Source organism: Lepidochelys olivacea, assembly GCF_965140295.1.
Source record: "Lepidochelys olivacea isolate rLepOli2 genome assembly, chromosome: 25".
In the NCBI taxonomy this organism is placed as follows: Eukaryota; Metazoa; Chordata; order Testudines; family Cheloniidae; genus Lepidochelys; species Lepidochelys olivacea.
In genome coordinates this window covers 14,739,875-14,760,602 of record NC_140435.1, presented here as the reverse complement: position 1 = coordinate 14,760,602, position 20,728 = coordinate 14,739,875, and the positions used below count along the sequence as shown (strand labels likewise).

General features: G+C 49.3%; 2 protein-coding genes across 4 annotated transcripts in view; one reads left to right on the top strand and one right to left on the bottom strand.

The window, feature by feature from the left end:
- The first annotated feature begins 9,647 nt into the window (after positions 1-9,647).
- POLR2E (RNA polymerase II, I and III subunit E) lies at positions 9,648-15,931 on the top strand. 3 transcript variants are annotated; one of them, XM_084614852.1, is made up of 8 exons: positions 9,648-9,804; positions 10,795-10,969; positions 11,836-11,951; positions 12,886-12,966; positions 13,218-13,276; positions 13,478-13,556; positions 14,545-14,627; positions 15,357-15,931. In XM_084614852.1, the coding sequence occupies exons 1-7, from the start codon at positions 9,748-9,750 to the stop codon at positions 14,608-14,610; spliced, it is 633 nt and encodes a 210-aa protein (XP_084470978.1). In that variant the 5' UTR covers positions 9,648-9,747; the 3' UTR covers positions 14,611-14,627; positions 15,357-15,931. The 3 variants fall into 3 exon arrangements, with proteins under 3 accessions (XP_084470978.1, XP_084470977.1, XP_084470976.1); XM_084614851.1 differs by having other exon boundaries at positions 15,318-15,931; XM_084614850.1 differs by lacking the exon at positions 15,357-15,931 and adding an exon at positions 15,067-15,314.
- Positions 15,932-16,860: 929 nt separating this feature from the next.
- ARHGAP45 (Rho GTPase activating protein 45) overlaps positions 16,861-20,728 on the bottom strand; it is a 45,507-nt gene continuing 41,639 nt past the window's right edge. Inside the window, exon 23 of the mRNA XM_084614371.1 lies at positions 16,861-20,705. Coding sequence (XP_084470497.1) covers positions 20,257-20,705 — 449 coding nt within the window. The 3' untranslated portion in view covers positions 16,861-20,256. The remainder of the gene's footprint in view (positions 20,706-20,728) is intronic.

Sequence of the window (20,728 nt, the reverse complement as noted above, 5' to 3'; positions counted from 1 at the left end):
GGAAACCAGACATGTCATTTACCCGACATGCCTACCACATTGTGAAACATTGGGATGCCTGGATATCAGGAGCAAGTGTTGAATCTCCAGTAAATTTGCCCTTCCTAATGCAAATGGAACAATTCTTAGAGGGTGTTCCTGAGGAAATAGAAAGATACATCCTAGACGGGAAGCCCAAAACTGTAATCGAGGCAGGAGAGATTGGAGCCAGATGGGTGGAGGTGGCAGAGAAGAAGAAAACTGGTCGCAGTTGGAGCGGAGACTAGAAGGGACCATCCCAGACCACACCCTATTACCGGGGGCCGCCCAAAGCCCCACCTACCTCCCAAAGAACCCTCCAGACCCCTTATCGTCCCACCACCCCATTCTCCAGCAACTCTCCTCGCCCCAGTGACCCGTCAGCTGGACGATGTTTTAAATGTAACAAGCTGGGGCATGTAAAGACCAACTGCCCCAAGAACCCCAACAGATTACAGTTCATTGCACCGGAATCACACCAGAGGTCCACAGGCCCAGATACCTCCCAGATACCCTTGGAGCGGAGGGAAACTGTGAGTGTGGGCGGGAAGAAGGTCACCGCGTGGAGGGACACCGGAGCACAAGTGTCAGCTATCCATGCTTCCTTAGTGGACCCCAATTTAATCAACCCAGAGATCCAAGTGACGATTCAACCCTTCAAGTCCAACTCTTTCCATTTGCCTACAGCCAAGTTGCCTGTCCAGTACAAGGGCTGGTCAGGAATGTGGACTTTTGCAGTCTATGATGATTATCCCATCCCCATGCTGTTGGGGGAAGACTTGGCCAATCATGTGAAGCAGGCCAAGAGGGTGGGAACGGTCACCCGCAGCCAGGCTAAACAAGCCATGAGGCCTAGCTCTGTTCCGGAAACTTCTATCAGGACCCGGTCAGAGGTGATGGACCCGGACCCCAGGCCAATGTCTGCAACAGCAGTAGTGGATCCAGTCCCAGAGACCCAGACGGAACCAGTCCCAGAACCGGAACCAGCCGAACAACCAACACCAGACCCCGTGTCAGCACTGAATCCAGTACTTGCAACCTCAACACCAGAGGGCCCCACCGAACCTGAACTGGCAGCAGCCGATAACCCTACACAAGAGGCTCAGCCGGAGCCTGAATCCCAACATAGTGCACCAGCGGAGAGCGGTTCACAGTCAACAGAAACAGCTCCATCCCCTATATCGCTTCCAGAGGGACCAAGCCTAGGTCCCCAATCCAATGAGGAACTGATGTCTCCAGCATCAAGGGAACAGTTCCAGACTGAACAGGAAGCAGGTGAAAGCCTCCAGAGAGCTTGGACGGCGGCGCGGAGCAACCCACCGCCTCTCAGCTCTTCTAATCGATCCAGGTTTGTTGTAGAAAGAGGACTTTTATACAAGGAAACTCTTTCTGGGGGACACCAGGAAGACTGGCATCCTCAGAGACAGTTGGTAGTTCCAACTAAATACCGGGCCAAGCTCTTGAGCTTAGCCCATGATCACCCTAGTGGCCATACTGGGGTGAACAGGGCCAAAGACCGTTTGGGGGGGTCATTCCACTGGGAGGGAATGGGCAAGGATGTTTCTACCTATGTCCAGGCTTGTGAGGTGTGCCAAAGAGTGGGAAAACCCCAAGACCAGGTCAAAGCCCCTCTCCAGCCACTCCCCATCATTGAAGTTCCATTTCAGCGAGTAGCTGTGGATATTCTGGGTCCTTTTCCGAAAAAGACACCCAGAGGAAAGCAGTACATACTGACTTTCATGGATTTTGCCACCCGATGGCCGGAAGCAGTAGCTCTAAGCAACACCAGGGCTAAAAGTGTGTGCCAGGCACTAGCAGACATTTTTGCCAGGGTAGGTTGGCCCTCTGACATCCTCACAGATGCAGGGACTAATTTCCTGGCAGGAACTATGAAAAACCTTTGGGAAGCTCATGGGGTAAATCACTTGGTTGCCACTCCTTACCACCATCAAACAAATGGCATGGTGGAGAAGTTTAATGGAACTTTGGGGGTCATGATACGTAAATTCGTAAATGAGCACTCCAATGATTGGGACCTAGTGTTGCAGCTGTTGCTCTTTGCCTACAGAGCTGTACCACATCCCAGTTTAGGGTTTTCCCCATTTGAACTTGTATATGGCCGTGAGGTTAAGGGGCCATTGCAGTTGGTGAAGCAGCAATGGGAGGGATTTACACCTTCTCCAGGAACTAACATTCTGGACTTTGTAACCAACCTACAAAACACCCTCCGAACCTCTTTAGCCCTTGCTAGAGAAAACTTACAGGATGCTCAAAAAGAGCAAAAAGCCTGGTATGATAAACATGCCAGAGAGCGTTCCTTCAAAGTAGGAGACCAGGTCATGGTCTTAAGGGCGCTCCAGGCCCATAAAATGGAAGCATCGTGGGAAGGGCCATTCATGGTCCAGGAGCGCCTGGGAGCTGTTAATTATCTCATAGCATTCCCCACCTCCAACCGAAAGCCTAAGGTGTACCATATTAATTCTCTAAAGCCCTTTTATTCCAGAGAATTAAAGGTTTGTCAGTTTACAGCCCAGGGAGGAGACGACGCTGAGTGGCCCGAAGGTGTCTACTACAAAGGGAAATGTGGTGGTGGTGTGGAAGAGGTAAACCTCTCCATGACCCTTGGGTGTATGCAGCGACAGCAGATCCAGGAGCTGTGCACTAGCTACGCGCCAACGTTCTCAGCCACCCCAGGACTGACTGAACGGGCCTACCACTCCATTGACACAGGTAATGCTCACCCAATTAGGGTCCAACCTTACCGGGTGTCTCCTCAAGCTAAAACTGCTATAGAACGGGAGATCCAGGATATGTTACAGATGGGTGTAATCCGCCCCTCTGAAAGTGCATGGGCATCTCCAGTGGTTCTAGTTCCCAAACCAGATGGGGAGATACGTTTTTGCGTGGACTACCGTAAGCTAAATGCTGTAACTCGCCCAGACAACTATCCAATGCCACGCACAGATGAACTATTAGAGAAACTGGGACGGGCCCAGTTCATCTCTACCTTGGACTTAACCAAGGGGTACTGGCAGGTACCGCTAGATGAATCTGCCAAGGAAAGGTCAGCCTTCATCACGCATCTCGGGCTGTATGAATTTAATGTACTCCCTTTCGGGCTGCGAAATGCACCCGCCACTTTCCAAAGACTTGTAGATGGTCTCCTAGCGGGATTAGGAGAATATGCAGTCACCTACCTTGACGATGTGGCCATATTTTCAGATTCCTGGGCAGACCACCTGGAACATCTACAAAAAGTCCTTGAGCGCATAAGGGAGGCAGGACTAACTGTTAAGGCTAAGAAGTGTCAAATAGGCCTAAACAGAGTGACTTACCTTGAACACCAGGTGGGTCAAGGAACTATCAGCCCCCTACAGGCCAAAGTGGATGCTATCCAAAAGTGGCCTGTCCCAAAGTCAAAGAAACAGGTTCAATCCTTCTTAGGCTTGGCCGGTTATTACAGACGATTTGTACCGCACGACAGCCAAATCGCTGCCCCACTGACAGACCTAACCTAAAAGAAACAGCCAAATGCTGTTCAGTGGACCGAAAAGTGTCAGAAGGCCTTTAACAAGCTTAAAGCGACACTCATGTCTGACCCTGTACTAAGGGCCCCAGACTTTGACAAACCGTTCCTAGTAACCACAGATGTGTCCGAGCGTGGTGTGGGAGCAGTTTTAATGCAGAAAGGACCTGATCAAGAATTCCACCCTGTAGTGTTTCTCAGCAAAAAACTGTCTGAGAGGGAAAGCAACTGGTCAGTCACTGAAAAAGAATGTTACGCCATTGTCTACGCTCTGGAAAAGCTACGCCCATATGTTTGGGGACGGCGTTTCCACCTGCAAACCGACCATGCTGCACTGAAGTGGCTTCACACAGTGAGGGAAACTAACAAAAAACTTCTTCGGTGGAGTTTAGCTCTCCAAGATTTTGATTTCGACATCCAACACATCTCAGGAGCTTCTAACAAAGTGGCTGATGCACTCTCCCGTGAAAGTTTCACAGAATCAACTGGTTAAAATCGTCCTTGAGATGTGGAAAATATTGTTAGTCTTTATGTACTTGGTAGTATATTTAGAGATGCATGTGTCTTATTAACTCTGTTTTTCCTAGAGCTCCAGGAAGAAATCCCAGCCAGTGTTTCACCCTAGCTGAGATTTGGGGGGCGTGTCATAAATATAAAGGGAAGGGTAAACCCCTTTGAAACCCCTCCTGGCCAGGGGAAAGCTCCTCTCACCTGTAAAGGGTTAAGAAGCTAAAGGTAACCTCGCTGGCACCTGACCAAAATGACCAATGAGGAGACAAGATACTTTCAAAAGCTGGGAGGAGGGAGAGAAACAAAGGGTCTGTGTCTGTCTATATGCTGGTCTTTACCGGGGATAGACCAGGAATGGAGTCTTAGAACTTTTAGTAAGTAATCTAGCTAGGTATGTGTTAGATTATGATTTCTTTAAATGGCTGAGAAAAGAATTGTGCTGAATAGAATAACTATTTCTGTCTGTGTATCTTTTTTGTAACTTAAGGTTTTGCCTAGAGGGGTTCTCTATGTTTTTGAATCTAATTACCCTGTAAGATATCTACCATCCTGATTTTACAGGGGGGATTTCTTTATTCCTATTTACTTCTATTTTTTATTAAAAGTCTTCTTGTAAGAAACTGAATGCTTTTTCATTGTTCTCAGATCCAAGGGTTTGGGTCTGTGGTCACCTATGCAAATTGGTGAGGCTTTTTATCCAACATTTCCCAGGAAAGGGGGGGTGCAAGTGTTGGGAGGATTGTTCATTGTTCTTAAGATCCAAGGGTCTGGGTCTGTAGTCACCTAGGCAAATTGGTGAGGCTTTTTACCAAACCTTGTCCAGGAAGTGGGGTGCAAGGTTTTGGGAAGTATTTTGGGGGGAAGGACGCGTCCAAACAGCTCTTCCCCAGTAACCAGTATTAGTTTGGTGGTGGTAGCGGCCAGTCCAAGGACAACGGGTGGAATATTTTGTACCTTGGGGAAGTTTTGACCTAAGCTGGTAAAGATAAGCTTAGGAGGTTTTTCATGCAGGTCCCCACATCTGTACCCTAGAGTTCAGAGTGGGGGAGGAACCTTGACACCTGTCATTATGCAAGGCACTGCATTTAGCCGTATGGAGTGGAAATCTATCAACTGCATGAAAAAACTTGTACAGATACAGACAGACATCATCTTCCTTTCCAAATGCAAACAGATGGACCTCGTACCAAAAGGACTGAAGGTAAAAAATCCATTACAATCTACACACCACACAGACTATGCTGACAGCTTGTGCCACACACTCTCAAAGAAACTGCGAAATCACCTGATCAACATCCTCTACAGCAAACAGGGAAAGATTAAGAATGAGCTCTCAAAAATGGATACTCTCATAAAAAACCAACCTTCCACACAAACTTCCTCGTGGCTGGATTTTACTAAAACTAGACAAGCCATTTACAATGCACACTTTGCTTCTCTACAAAAGAAAAAGGACACTAAACTTTCTAAACTACTACATGCTACAAGGGGCCACAGCAATGGTTCCCTCAACCCACCCAGCAATATTGTTAACCTATCCAACTATACCCTCAGCCCAGCAGAAGCAGCTGTCCTATCTCGGGGCCTCTCCTTCTGCCCCTCCACCCCCACGAACATGATACAGTTCTGTGGGGACCTAGAATCCTATTTTCGACGTCTCCGACTCAAGGAATATTTCCAAAATACCTCTGAACAACATACTAATCCACAGAGGTTCCCTACCAACACTACAAAAAGAAGGATTCTAGGTAGACTCCTCCTGAAGGTCGAAACAACAGACTGGATTTCTACATAGAGTGCTTCCACCGACGTGCACGGGCTGAAATTGTGGAAAAGCAGCATCACTTGCCCCATAACCTCAGCCGTGCGGAACACAATGCCATCCACAGCCTCAAAAACAACTCTGACATCATAATCAAAAAGGCTGACAAAGGAGGTGCTGTTGTCATCATGAATAGGTCGGAATATGAACAAGAGGCTGCTCGGCAGCTCTCCAACACCACTTTCTACAAGCCATTACCCTATGATCCCACGGAGAGTTACCAAAAGCAACTACAGCATTTGCTCAAGAAACTTCCTGAAAAAGCACAAGATCAAATCCGCACAGACACACCCCTGGAACCCCGACCTGGGATATTCTATCTACTACCCAAGATCCATAAACCTGGAAATCCTGGGCGCCCCATCATCTCAGGCATTGGCACCCTGACAGCAGGATTGTCTGGCTATGTAGACTCCCTCCTCAGGCCCTACGCTACCAGCACTCCCAGCTACCTTCGAGACACCACTGACTTCCTGAGGAAACTTCAATCCATCGGCGATCTTCCTGATAACACCATCCTGGCCACTATGGATGTAGAAGCCCTCTACACCAACATTTCACACAAAGATGGACTACAAGCCGTCAAGAACACTATCCCCGATAATGTCACGGCAAACCTGGTGGCTGAACTTTGTGACTTTGTCCTTACCCACAACTATTTTACATTTGGGGACAATGTATACCTTCAGATCAGCGGCACTGCTATGGGTACCCGCATGGCCCCACAGTATGCCAACATTTTTATGGCTGATTTAGAACAACGCTTCCTCAGCTCTCGTCCCCTAAAGCCCCTACTCTACTTGCGCTATATTGATGACATCTTCATCATCTGGACCCATGGAAAAGAAGCCCTTGAGGAATTCCACCATGATTTCAACAATTTCCATCCCAACATCAACCTCAGCCTGGTCCAGTCCACACAAGAGATCCACTTCCTGGACACTACAGTGCTAATAAACAATGGTCACATAAACACCACGCTATACCGGAAACCTACTGACCGCTATTCCTACCTGCATGCCTCCAGTTTTCACCCTGACCACACCACACGATCCATCGTCTACAGCCAAGCTCTGCGATACAACCGCATTTGCTCCAACCCCTCAGAGACAAACACCTACAAGATCTCTATCAAGCTTTCTTACAACTACAGTACCCACCTGTGGAAGTGAAGAAACAGATTGATAGAGCCAGAAGAGTTCCCAGAAATCACCTGCTACAGGATAGGCCTAACAAAGAAAATAACAGAATGCCACTAGCCGTCACCTTCAGCCCCCAACTAAAACCCCTCCAACGCATTATTAAGGATCTACAACCTATCCTGAAGGATGACCCAACACTCTCACAAATCTTGGGAGACAGGCCAGTCCTTGCCTACAGACAGCCCCGCAACCTGAAGCAAATACTCACCAACAACCACATACCACACAACAGAACCACTAGCCCAGGAACCTATCCTTGCAACAAAGCCCGTTGCCAACTGTGCCCACATATCTATTCAGGGGACACCATCACAGGGCCTAATAACAGCCACACTATCAGAGGCTCGTTCACCTGCACATCCACCAATGTGATATATGCCATCATGTGCCAGCAATGCCCCTCTGCCATGTACATTGGTCAAACTGGACAGTCTCTACGTAAAAGAATAAATGGACACAAATCAGATGTCAAGAATTATAACATTCATAAACCAGTCGGAGAACACTTCAATCTCTCTGGTCACGCAATCACAGACATGAAGGTCACTATCTTACAACAAAAAAACTTCAAATCCAGACTCCAGCGAGAAACTGCTGAATTGGAATTCATTTGCAAATTGGATATTATTAATTTAGGCTTAAATAGAGACTGGGAGTGGCTATTTCCCCTTGCTTTTTCCTACCCTCCCCCGACGTTCTGTTTAAACTTGGATTTAAACTTGGAGAGTGGTCAGTTTGGGTGAGCTATTACCAGCAGGAGATTGAGTTTGTGTGTGTGGCTTTTGGAGGGGGGTGAGAGAACCTGGATTTGTGCAGGAAATGGCCCTCCTTGATTATCATACACATTGTGAAGAGAGTGGTCACTTTGGATGGGCTATTACCAGCAGGAGAGTGAGTTTGTGTGTGGGGGGGGGGGGCGGAGGGTGAGAAAACCTGGATTTGTGCTGGAAATGGCCCAACTTGATGATCACTTTAGATAAGCTATTACCAGCAGGACAGTGGGGTGGGAGGGGGTATTGTTTCATGGTCTCTGTGTGTATATAATGTCTACTGCAGTTTCCACGGTATGCATCTGATGAAGTGAGCTGTAGCTCACGAAAGCTCATGCTCAAATAAATTGGTTAGTCGCTAAGGTGCCACAAGTACTCCTTTTCTTTTTGCAAAGACAGACTAACACGGCTGTTACTCTGAAACATTTCCCAGTGATATTAATCCCAGTTTCCCAGTGATATAACACATGACCCCCTTTAGCTGCTGTCCATGACTTTGCTGGAGCATGGAGGGGGAATACAGGTGCAGTTAGAATCATAGAAGATTAGGGTTGGAAGAGACCTCAGGAGGTCATCCACTCCAACCCCCTGCTCAAAGCAGAACCAACCCCAACTAAATCATCCCAGCCAGGGCTTTGTTAAACTGGGCCTTAAAAACCTCTAAGGATGGAGATTCCACCACCTCCCTAGCTAACCCATTTCAGTACTTCACCACCCTCCTAATATCCAACCTAGACCTCCCCCACTGCAACTTGAGACCATGGCTCCTTGTTCTGTCATCTGCTACCCCTGAGAACAACCGAGTTCCATCCTCTTTGGAACCCCCCTTCAGGTAGTTGAAGGCTGTTATCAAATCCCCCCCACTCTTCTCTTCTGCAGACTAAATAAGCCCAGTTCCCTCAGCCGCTCCTCATAAGACATGTGTCCCAGCCCCCTGATCATTTTCATTGCCCTCCGTTGGACTCTCTCCAATTTGTCCACATCCCTTCTGTAGTGGGGGGCCCAAAACTCCAGATGTGGTCTCACCAGTGCCGAATAGGGGGAAATAATCACTTCCCTCGGTCTGCTGTCAATGCTCCTACCAATGCAGCCCAATATGCCATTAGCCTTCTTGGCAACAAGGGCACACTGCTGACTCGTATCCAGCTTCTCGTCCACTGTAACCCCCAGGTCCTTTTCTGCAGAACTGCCGCTTAGCTAGTCGGTCCCCAGCCTGTGGTGGTGCCTGGGACTCTTCCATCCTAAGTGCAGGACTCTGCACTTGTCCTTGTTGAACTTCATCAGATTTCTTTTGGCCCAATCCTCCAATTTGTCTTCGTCACTCTGTATCCTATCCCTACCCTCCCGCGTATCTACCACTCCCCCCAGCTTAGTGTCATCTGCGAACTTGCTGAGGGTGCAATCCACCCCATCCTCCAGATCAGTAATGAAGATGTTGAACAAAACCACTTGCCCTGAGGTGTGGCACCCTGGCCCTAACAGACATTGCTTGCCAAAGCTGCAATTCCCCTGCAGGTGGCAGTAATAGGCTTAGGTCTTTTGGGGGAACTACACTTCCCAGAAGCCTTTGTTCCTAAAGACCTCTGCAGCCTTTTTACTTATCTACCTCTCTGTGCCTGTTATTTGGGGTAAAATAATTAAGTCTAATAGACTAGCTTTTTATGGGGCACAACCCCGTGAAGCAGAAGTCAGGGGCAGGGTAAACCAAAAGGGGTGAATTGTGGGTGTGGGTGTGTACCCTGAGAATTAGCAGGCGTTTACATTAGATACCTATACTTAAGGGTCCTGAAAGCCTGTTTCTGGGGAAGACGTGTCCGCGCCTGCGCAGGAGCTGTGTCGGCGCTTGCGCAGTGGCTCTATCGGAGCTCAGCGGTGCTGGCTGCGTGAGGGGGACGCGCCATGGATGACGAGGAGGAGACCTACCGGCTCTGGAAGATCCGCAAGACCATCATGCAGGTGCGGGGCTCGGACTCCTGGGTTCTATCCCTGGTGGGGGGCGGGAGCCCGGACTCCTGGGTTCTATCCCTGGTGGCTGGTGGGGGGCGGGAGCCCGGACTCCTGGGTTCTATCCCTGGGTGGGGGCGGGAGCCCGGACTCCTGGGTTCTATGCCTGGTGGCTGGTGAGGGGCGGGAGCCCGGACTCCTGGGTTCTATCCCTGGGTGGGGGCGGGAGCCCGGACTCCTGGGTTCTATCCTTGGTGGCTGGTGAGGGGCGGGAGCCCGGACTCCTGGGTTCTATCCCTGGGTGGGGGCGGGAGCCCGGACTCCTGGGTTCTATCCCTGGGGGCGGACTCCTGGGTTCTGGCCTGCTCCACACTCTCTGGGTGACTTCAGCTGAATCCTTCCCCATCTTTGTGCTTCAGCTTCCCCATCTGTAAAATGGGTGCAGTGGTATTACCCTGCTCTGCTGGGGGACTGGATTTATTACTGTCTGGTAAAGAATTTGGAGACCCTCAGATGCCAGGTACCAGACAGGGGCAGAGTGAAAACACGCAATGACTATTCTTGACTGACTCCTGTGAAAGAGAAGGGTAAAGCACCAGGAGCTATCAAAGGTCTTAGCTGTATTCTGGAATCTGTTGTTGGGGCCTTCTCTTTCTAGAAGACGTTTTCTCACACAGGTAGGGCAGGAGAGAGGCGTGACGATGGTTAACAATATTAAACATTTATATTGCTGTCGTGCCTCAACACCACAAGTAGGTTAGGCCCTGTTGTGCTTGATGCTGTACAGACATGATAGATTAGCTCCTGCCCCAAACAGCCTAAAATCTAAAGACCAGTGATGCAGTGGAAGCTGTCAAATAATCTTTGTCCAGGCTCTGGAAATGGGAAGAATATGGGCTAGGGAGGCTTTGCTGGATGGGAAATTGGGTGGGTCACATGGGGACTGTAAAGCTGCATTTATGTCTTATATGCATCATGAGTAAATGGGAATATTGTCCTCAGCTCTGTCACGATCGGGGCTATCTGGTGACCCAGGATGAATTGGATCAGACCTTGGAAGAGTTTAAAGCCCAATTTGGCGATAAGCCCAGTGAAGGGAGACCACGGCGGACTGACCTTACAGTGCTGGTGGCCCATAATGATGATCCCACAGATCAGATGTTTGTCTTCTTCCCTGGTGAGTGTGGGGCTGTTACTCTCTATGATGAACTGAGGAGTCTCAGTAAAGTTATAGGCATGAACCTCATTCTAGACTGGTGCTGGCTGCTCAGACTGTATGCAGCGCCAGCATAGAACTGATTCTTCTGCCTGGCACTTAACTAGCTGAGAGAAACTGAATGGAGGGGGTGGCTTAGCTTTTTGAGAATCAGTTCTGAAGTGCCTAGGCTTCCAGGAACAAATCCTGGGTTGGATGATCCAAGGTAGATCAGTTCAGCACCATTCAACGTGCTACTTACTGTGTGGATATCTCAGAGGGCCAGCTCACCCCTAGAAAAATCCTGGTAGTAGTTGATTCCAGCCAGCATTTGGATAACTGCATCAGAGGTCCAATTTTGTTGGCTTTACTCAGGGCAAAACACCTCCTGAAGCCTTTGAGCGTTTTGGCCAAGTACATACTGAATAGGCTGAGTTCTGCAGGCTACAATCCCGACAGATTTACAGAAGGATTTTTTGGCCACTTGGCTATGCACCTGCTCTCTGTCATACATTCTTTTTCTTGATGTAGCCTAGCACAGTCTGTAACATCTGGATAGATATCTCTGAACCAACTAGTTTGTAGTGAAAACAGGTCTATTCTCTGAAGGCCCAGCTGCAATGCTGTGGTGAATCGTTTTGCACTTCCAGAAACTGCAGGTGCAATGTACTACCTGTGCTCAGAATAGTAGCAGTGTCTCGTGCCGAAGGGGAGGCTATTAGAAACCCAGGAGAGGAATATAGGTGCATTAGTATTATTCTGCAGACCAGCTGCAGAATAAAGATAAATAAAATTTAGATCTTTCATGACAACCAGGAGTTGGATCATGTGGCTTATTTGTTCCTCAGAGGAGCCCAAGGTTGGGATAAAGACAATCAAGATGTACTGCCAGAGAATGCAGGAAGAGAACATCACCAGAGCTTTGATTGTGGTGCAGCAGGGCATGACTCCCTCAGCGAAGCAGGTAGGTGGTGATCCTGCATGAGGGCTGGTTGGGAGTTTATAAGATGGGGACTGAGAGTTCATAGGATGCACACTTGTATGCCTCTGGGGTTTTTTGGTACCAAATGCACAGTGCTCCGTGCCCTGTAGATTAAACTTTTTGCTTAACTTTGTTCTCTTTAAAACAATGCGTGACCATGCCCATCACACGTGTGCACTTGCAGACAGTGCAGAACCCGCAGGTAATAGGGCACATGAGCATTGTAGGACAGTCTTAACACCCATCTGCTAAGGCAGAACTTGTTTAGGTCATGTGTTCTCAATAGGAGCTACCTGCACACACAGCTGTGCAACACGACCAGAACTCTTACCTGGCTTTCAGGGGACTGAGTTTAGCTACATTTAAAGTGTTAACAGAGTTTAAGGTTACCCTCGCAAAAAAGTTTTTTGTTGATGAATTATTAGTACCTATATATTACAGCAATGGGCACGAGAGAGTAAGACACATTCCTTGCACCAAAGATGTTATAGTCTTGGGTGGACAAGACTAAGAGTAGTTTACAAAAGGGGAAGAGATTGTGGTGAAGAAAAGCAGGCTGGAGTGATTGGGAGTAAGAATAAACAAGGATGGAGAAATAAGGCCTCAAACTTGATGAAGGAAGGGAATGGTATGCTTGAGCGATGGGCAAAGAGAGACGGGGGCAGGAGAAGTGAGCTAAGGGGATGTTGGAAAGAAAGGAAGAGGTGATTGTGTATTTAGCATCTTGGCTAAGAGATCCACTCTCCCCTTGATTTATGTATAGATATGATTGATGTTACTGTGGGTAATACACTGGCTGTAGTGTTTGGTGCTCATTAATGTTCAGTTCTGACTAGGCAGGATCACGTTGGACTAATGTGTGCTGGGGCCCCTTCTTCTATGCTGAAGTTTAAAATCCTTTTGGTTTTTCTTTCAGTCATTGGTGGACATGGCTCCCAAATACATCCTGGAACAATTCCTGCAGCAGGAGCTGCTGATCAACATCACAGAGCATGAGGTGAGTTGGATGCTTGGGGAGCATGAAGTGAGTGCAGGATAGTTGGCTTTTACTCTGGACTATCTGGATGTAAATCAACCCCTTGAAATTCTTTTCCTGTGTATTTTGTGTTGCTGGGTGGTGGGCCACAGATAGCCATTCTAGTCTCCCTTGCCACTGTGTACAAGCCCTCGTCATCACAGGAAGTAACTGTTCTCTCCTCCTTTCTGATCTCAGCCTGTCTAGATCTGACTCCGCTTTTGTGTTTACAGTTGGTTCCAGAGCATGTGGTCATGACAAAGGAAGAAGTAACTGAATTACTAGCCAGATAGTATCCTTTCGTTTGCTCCAAATGTCAGTCCTTCCCCTACCAGCATGGAAGTGATTCACTCACTTTGTGCTGGAAATGGCTAGACCTCTGATGGGTACAACAGGCGGTTATGTGCTCTGTTGGCCTTGCCCCCTGCTGGGATAAAGCAGGGCTGGATGATAACCCTTCTGGTGGCAGGTTTTCCTTCACTGTGTTTCCCAGCAAACTGAGAGAGAACCAGCTCCCCAGGATACAGGCTGGAGATCCCGTGGCCAGATACTTCGGAATAAAGCGTGGGCAGGTAAGGAGCAAAGCAGGGTGACAGAGGTAGCTCCTGGGGAAGAGCATCGAGACAGAGCCTCTTGAAAGCTCTGTCTTTAAGGCCTGATGGTCTATAAATAAGCACCATGGGTCTCATAACTAGTACCAAATATGGGGTCCCTGCCTCCTTCATGTATAACCCCCAGTGTGGGTAGTGGAAGCTGCACAGAGTAACTGCAGGATTTGGTCCTCCATACCTCCTCCTACCTGTTATGTTAAGAGTTTTGGGGCACGGTTCTTATCGAGTTCCTTGGGTGTTACACACCCAGGATTGGGTCTTCAGGTAGCTCTGCGGGTCCCTCATCCAGAAAGAATTTCCTCCCCAGGAGAACTTGCACCTGAATGAGGAATCTTCATTGCCTTTGGGATGGGAGCTGATCTTGTGCTATTCAGATGTCACCCCTTTCTCTACTAAAGGGTGCTATGCTGGTGCACATCATAAGAACCCCCTCCGATAGAGAGCTGTGGCAGGGTTCTGATTCAGTGTGTGTTTTCCTCCCCCTTGTCACTTAAAAAGCTTCTTTCAGAGCTTCTGCATTTCTATCCTAATCTGGCTGAGCTGTCCCCAGCCATCCCTGCACTGTGTAAATGGTACAGCACCCTCACATGGAGCATTGCTGGGGGTCAAGGATCGCTTTTTAGATCACCTGCTGGGCTTTACACCCTTGGTGTTGGTGTGGAGTGGCTGATTAAACTCACTCATTCATGCTTCACAAGCACATCTATGTAATCTGTCCCCTGCATGTCATGCCAAGCACATTGTACTTGTCCCCTAGCTATGGGCAGCTGTCTGACTGGTTTCCTCCCTCAGTGCTGAGGATCAAGCACTCTACACCCTCCTCTCCAGAGGCTGAACGCTTCTGCCTCTTCATTGGGCACCTGAGCCAATCCCTGTAGCGGGGAGCCCTGCCAGGTGAAATTCAGAGTTGCTTTTCATTGCTTGTAAACTGTTTTTGTTGCCTTTGCAGGTGGTCAAGATCATAAGACCTAGTGAGACTGCGGGGCGATACATCACCTACCGACTGGTTCAGTAGTCTGTGCTGTACATCAGGTAACATTGCGGCATCTCTCTGATGGGAGTCCCTAGCTGTGATATGGTTGAACAGTGTCAGAAATGAATGCTGTAACTTCACTTCACATTAGCACTTATAAAGTGGAGATGTTTTCAGCTGAACTGGACAAAACTCCAAATGGGCCCTGGAGGAGAGTTCCCTGCAGTGTATTGAAGGATGGAGTAAAAATGGGACCTAATGTGCATGCTCGTTATAAACCTCTCCTTGCAAAATATATTCCACATCTGGTTAGTGAAAGGGCATTTGCCATTGTGAAGTCAGAGGGTGGCTTCAGTTTGAGGTGGGGCTGGATGTGAAGCTCTTGGTGCAGGACAGAGTCTGTGCGGCAGCTTGGTGGAAGTGCAGGGGTTAGATGATGTGTCTGAACTAAAAGATGATCTTTCTCTTGAGAGAAATTCCAGATTCTCTTTCTTCCAGGTATGGAAGAGGAGTCCTGTGTTATCTGATCTACGCCCTGTCGGCTCTATGGGTTGGCTGTCCTCTTAAATCCAGATCCTTGAATCTGATTTCAAGTTATATCCCTATTGCAGGGAGTTAGCTCTTCCTTTGCACTCACTGACCTCTCTCTCTCCCTGGAGGCCTCCTGACTGGACTGAAGCTCAATGCCATGGGCTATTTAATTTAATTTTGAATGGAATTTTATTTTAATAAAAGTTTGTGCTACACAGGTTCTCACTGGTGCGGTGTTTCTCCAACTTCCCTTGCAGCAGAGCCTCCCGACGCCTGCTGTCCCAGACTTCCCTTCTGGGAACATCTTGAGCCAGTAAGCGCTCTGATGAGGTCTGCTCCCAATGCCCTGAGCCGTAGCTCTCACACCTGTGTTCATTAGCTAGCTGGACTTTCCCTGCACGGCTCTGGCAATACTTCAGCTGCTCTGTTTGAGCTGAGCCTGACCGTGGACAAGTATCCAAGCTGTGTTAACAGGAGCCCGTCTCAACACGGAGTCTCCATAAAGCCCATAGAGACAGACTGCTGCTTCCCTCTGCCCCAGCCTCACCACTGACGTGGAACGCCCTGCTTTCCCAGATGGCTGTGTGGGTTGAGTTCTGGTATGCATGGGAGTGTTCCAATGCAGTCTCATCCTCTAGCTCAGTGGGTCTCAAACTTTTTTTTTTCCTGCGGATCACTTGAAAATTGCTGAGGGTCTCAGAGGGCCACTTAATGATCTTTCCAAACGTTGTTTGTACCATTAGCTAACAATTGTAAAGCGCTTTGGATAAAAGCGCTATATAAAAAAAACTTTTTTTGTTCTACAAATAAAAGCACACAACTCATATTTTCATATCAGTAGTTTTACCTTTCTAATGCGATGGATGTGCCCTCTCTCCCCTGTCGCGGCAGCCCCCGAGCTGGGGTTGGGAAGGAGTGGGGGTTCTCTCCCCTGTCGCGGCAGCCCCCGAGCTGGGGTTGGGAAGGAGTGGGGGTTCTCTCCCCTGTCGCGGCAGCCCCCGAGCTGGGGTTGGGAAGGAGTGGGGGTTCTCTCCCTGGCAGCCCCCGAGCTGGGGAAAGTCACCACTTTCTCTGGCTGCCGCAGCCCTGCGCATCCCAAATTCCTCCCATCCCCTCTTCTCACCCCACTGCCCCCTCCCACCTACCTCCTTTCCCCCCCCAGGCCACCACCTCACCTTACATATGCGTCTTCTCCAAGGTCCAGGCACCTAGTTAGTGGAGCTGTGCTAATTAGGTGGGTGGCCCTTCATTCTATTGAGTGCAGCCACCTTAGGGGGAACTGTCCGCGGACCACCTGAATGAGCTCGCAGACTGCTGGTGGTCCAGGGACCACAGTTTGAGAACCTCTGCTCTAGCTATTTCAAATTCTGTTTTAACCCTTTTCTCTAAAGCCTTCCCCATTCAAAGTATTTCTCTCCCAATTGATAAGCCTCTTCCTACCCCCAGTGCGGCATGCCTCTTACAGCTGGAGAAACTGAGGCACAGAAGTGACTTGCCCAAGGTCACACAGCAGGTTGGTGGCAGAATTGGGCATAAAACTCAGGAGTCCTGACTCCCAGGCTTATGCTAGGCACTAGATTGCACTGCCTCGTATTGCTGCTCCTGTGTGTAAATATTCATTGTAGTGCACAGGAACCGAGATGCCACCGTGCAGCTGAGACTGGTCATGAAGATGGCAGCTCAGTCTTCTCTCCTTAGCTATTTGGCACAGCAGAGCTGATAAAGGGAGGTTTGAACACATTGCTCTGAATCGTGGAAACGCTCATCTGAACACATTTTTATTTCTTTGAAGCATGTGGATTTGCATAGAGCACAAACGACATAAGACTTCTGTGCACAGCAAGGCTGTGACTCGTGTTCATATAAACATGCTCCATCTCTGGCAGCTGAACAATATACAAACACAGGCTGCATAGTACCATGCTAAGCACAAACACAGCACTTGTAACACCGAAACTCCATTCCCTCTTGTGCACCCACTCAGCTGTCCAGGCACACCCACTCATCAGATTGCCTAGGGTTAGCAGTAGGACAGGACTGTAGTGAAGCAGTTCTGATTCCTTCTCCTAAGATGGAAACAAGCTGCAGTAAAATGTAACCCGTTGTATTGAAGGACAACGCAGAGAGGAGTCTTGCAGTCTTCCAGCTCAGGTACAAACAAACCAGTTTGTGGCCGACTCTAGATAGGTAGGTTACCTCCACCTCTACAGGCAGCTGTACTTCCTCACCAAGAAACTTCTGCCATTATTTCAACTGGGGCTTGGAGAGTCCCAGGCATCTCGCATTCCTGAGTTCTTTCCATTTGCTTCAAAGATGACTGATCCTCTTAGCTCTGGCGTCTATAACATTTGGCTGAACAGCAGAATCTTTATTCCTCCCTTCATAATGCAGCAATATGTAATTACCATCCCAAACCTGGGACGTAGCCATCCATTCAGTACAGCAGTAGCTATGCCCAAGGGCGGCTTGATTTGGTGGCTTCTCCCGAGCAGGGACAGCCCCAGGGGTATTTTAGGCTCCTCACATAAAAATCAGTAGAAGTCAGGAGCCTAAACCCCTGTGAGGATCTGGGCATGAGACGGTACTAGACCCCGAACGGGTTTAGAGTGCCACCGTTCTCTCTAGCTGCGGCAGGTTGTCTGCTTAATCTGTGAGCTGGGCCTAGTGACCTCTAGTGGTGAAGCCTGTTCTCTGAACAGGGGCAGATGTTTTTGTCCCAGCCACATGACTCCGTAAGTTGCTGAGGAAGAGTGTCTGTGTGTAAGTCATAGAAAGCAGCTTTCGCTCCTGCTGTGGTTTTTTTTTTGGATCGCCTCGGAATGTCACCTATCCTTGGTGGATCTCTTGGGTGAGGAGAAACAGCCCGTCCTTGTTAAATTAAGCTACAGGGTGACAGACAGTGTTGGATAGGAGCATGAGTCCGGGGAAGCAATTAGCTAGAATTTGTCCATGTGATTGATGTCCATGCCCCCCCCTATGCACAAGTGACAGTGGGAGCTTTATGTGCACACCATGGGGGGATGGCAGGCATCATGCTTTGACTGAATACAAAATGCAGAAAGCTGAATCCTGGAGTCAGGCTTTGTTTTCAGCTGAAACTAATAACCCTCACAACAGGCCTGGGAGGTAGCTAACGTGTACACCTGCTCTAGAGAGAGATAGGTGACTTATTCAAGGGTGGAGAGGTACGGTGTTTAAATAAGAGTTCCTGAGCTCAGCTCACTAGACTGTACCCTTAAAATGACAGTCTGTGGGCTAGCAAAAGCAGCGATTGACCACACCAGCCAGCAGGTGCTCAGAGTTGGGGAGTAATGTGCATGCAGTGGGCTGGAGACTGTGACCTGACTGCTTCACGTGATCGCACCAGCACAGGTGAGTGAAACCTGGCTGGGGAGCTGGTGCTGTTTGTCCAGCTTTCCCCCTGCTCACTTACAGGGTTTAGCAACACTCTCAACCGTTGCAAGAGGAACATGGAAGCCTGAGGACAGGCTGGGGTAGGAAATAAGAGGAAGTGATTTTCAGCTATTTTGTTTTAAAATCTGTTTACAAATTCAGTCTCTTCTGCTACTGCAGTAATGTGAGCTCCTGTGTTTCTTTAAAGTCATCATGCCTGGTTCTGTTTATTCCCTTAAGCTCCTTTGCCAGCTGTGTCCTTGGGCACATGTTGACAGGTCAGCTAAAGAGCCCCCGACACTGGAATGTCCAGTAGCTCAATTCAGGCAACTCCTGTCCCACTGAAGGCAGCTTGTCCTGTGGATTGGGGCAGAGAGGGCAAGTCTTCTGGCTCTCAGCAAGAGGCACAGTTGGAGTGGCTGTGTCTGCATCATGGATTTCCTTTCCTGTGAGCACTGTGCACCCCTTCTTTGTTGAAATTACAGTTCAAGCTCCTTTAAAAACAGCTCAGGTTAGGGTACTGGCTGCCTGTAGAAGAAACTGCAGGAAGGACTAAAGAGAGCCCAGGATCCAAAAGAATTACAGCTGGGAAAACATGCCTGCCCCGTGGCACCCTCCACGCTAATTCACAGCAGTGAGTGGAGAACAGCCAGCCGCTCTCACGCAGCGTCGTCTATGATCTTGCCGAGCGGAAGAAAGACCATAAATAAGCTGGGTGTGGAAAGGCAGGTCACTAGTTAAGTCCCATGTTTCACAGGAGTGCCCGGGTTCTTGCAGTTGACTTGTAGCTGCAGTTGGCATGCCTGGGCCAGTCAGCCATAAGCGTTTGTGCCCTTTGTGAGCATCACACAGCCTCAATACGTGAAGTTCCCCACTCCATCCCACCCAAGTTATACAGGAGGACAGCAGTGACTTCCATCTTCCTGCCAAACCTGGCTACTCTCAAACCTGCCTCTAGAAGCTTTATCCCCCCTCTACCGACCGACTGTCGGTGCTTGGGTGACACCTATGCGAGACTGTGGTAGGCAATTGCCCAAAAGCTGTCCATGATGCCACTCCCACTGCTGTGTGTGGCATCCTATCTGCCACCACAGAGCCTGTGCATCTCCGTGGTACAAAGCGTTCTGGGATCTACTCCGTACAAACATAAGAGATTTATTCTGCCACCTGGTATGCTTAGACTTGAGGGGAAAGAAGGTGGCGCGTTCTTAAAACAGGTTAGTTAAACGCAAAGCACTCTCGTGTCCCTTCCTAGTCCTGGGAGCTGGAGTTTTCAGTAATCGCTGCAGCGGATTAGACACTTCAGTAGCTGCATCTCTGTTCTTGAAGAGCTATTTAAATAAAGGTGAGTTTAAACCCTCTGCAGCAGCATGGCATAGGTACAGCCAGGGTCTGGATCCCTTCCCAATCCACCAGGACAAGGTCAAATCCACCCTCGTTGGACGACTCCTCTCAAAGGAATATGCTTTATGGCTATAGTTACTGTCTAGCTGAGGCTGTGGTACTGCAAGGAAAACTCGTCGTCTGGCTGATTAGAATGTCCATGCGGAGGGGGTTTGTATGGAAGCTCCAGTCACTAGATAAAGGTGACTACTGTCTGCAGCTAGCATACGAAACCCTTGTGAGCTCCCTGAGGCTTGGCTGCGCTTGACCCCTCCCTTCCCTGAATATGCACAGCATCGCCCTTTGCGTAGCTGCGTGCGGGTAGCCCCTCTGGCCAGCCCCCCTGGCCCGTTGTCCATTGCATAGCCTTTGCATGGTGGCCTAGACAAACCTGGGCTGCCATTCGCTGGCTGACCTCACCACTATCGTGCTGTCCCGTAGCCGAACGGCGGGCAGCAGCCGGTGCCCCCGGCAGCGCTCAGACAGCAGCGTGTTGTTGGACTGGTTTGTGTTACAGTCAGAAAGAGGTGTCTCTTGCTGGCCTGCCTTGCCCTCTGTCTCCGAGACGGATTCCTCTTCTGGGTCGCTCTGCTCTTCCTCCCCTGCCGGGTTGCGCTGCAGGGAAGAGGTGCACTCCGCGTCCGACTGGCCCACGCTGCCGGTCGTGCTCAGCTGCCCCTCGCTCACGTCGTCGCAGAATTGAGCCTCGTCCGTGCTTGTCTCGCTTCCTTGCTTTAGCAACCACTGCCTCGGGGCTCCCTCCTCTGTAGCCGGCAGTTCCGCCCCCTCTTCCAGCTCCGAGTCGGAATCTATCGAGCGGTCACCAGATTCTGCAGGACATGCATGACTTTCT

Coding starts and splice junctions, on each gene's coding strand:
- POLR2E (XM_084614852.1), top strand. CDS start 9,748: ATGGATGACGAGGAGGAGACCTACCGGCTCTGGAAGATCCGCAAGACC. Junction 9,805..10,794: donor TCCGCAAGACCATCATGCAG/GTGCGGGGCTCG, acceptor TATTGTCCTCAG/CTCTGTCACGATCGGGGCTA. Junction 13,557..14,544: donor TCGGAATAAAGCGTGGGCAG/GTAAGGAGCAAA, acceptor TTGCCTTTGCAG/GTGGTCAAGATCATAAGACC.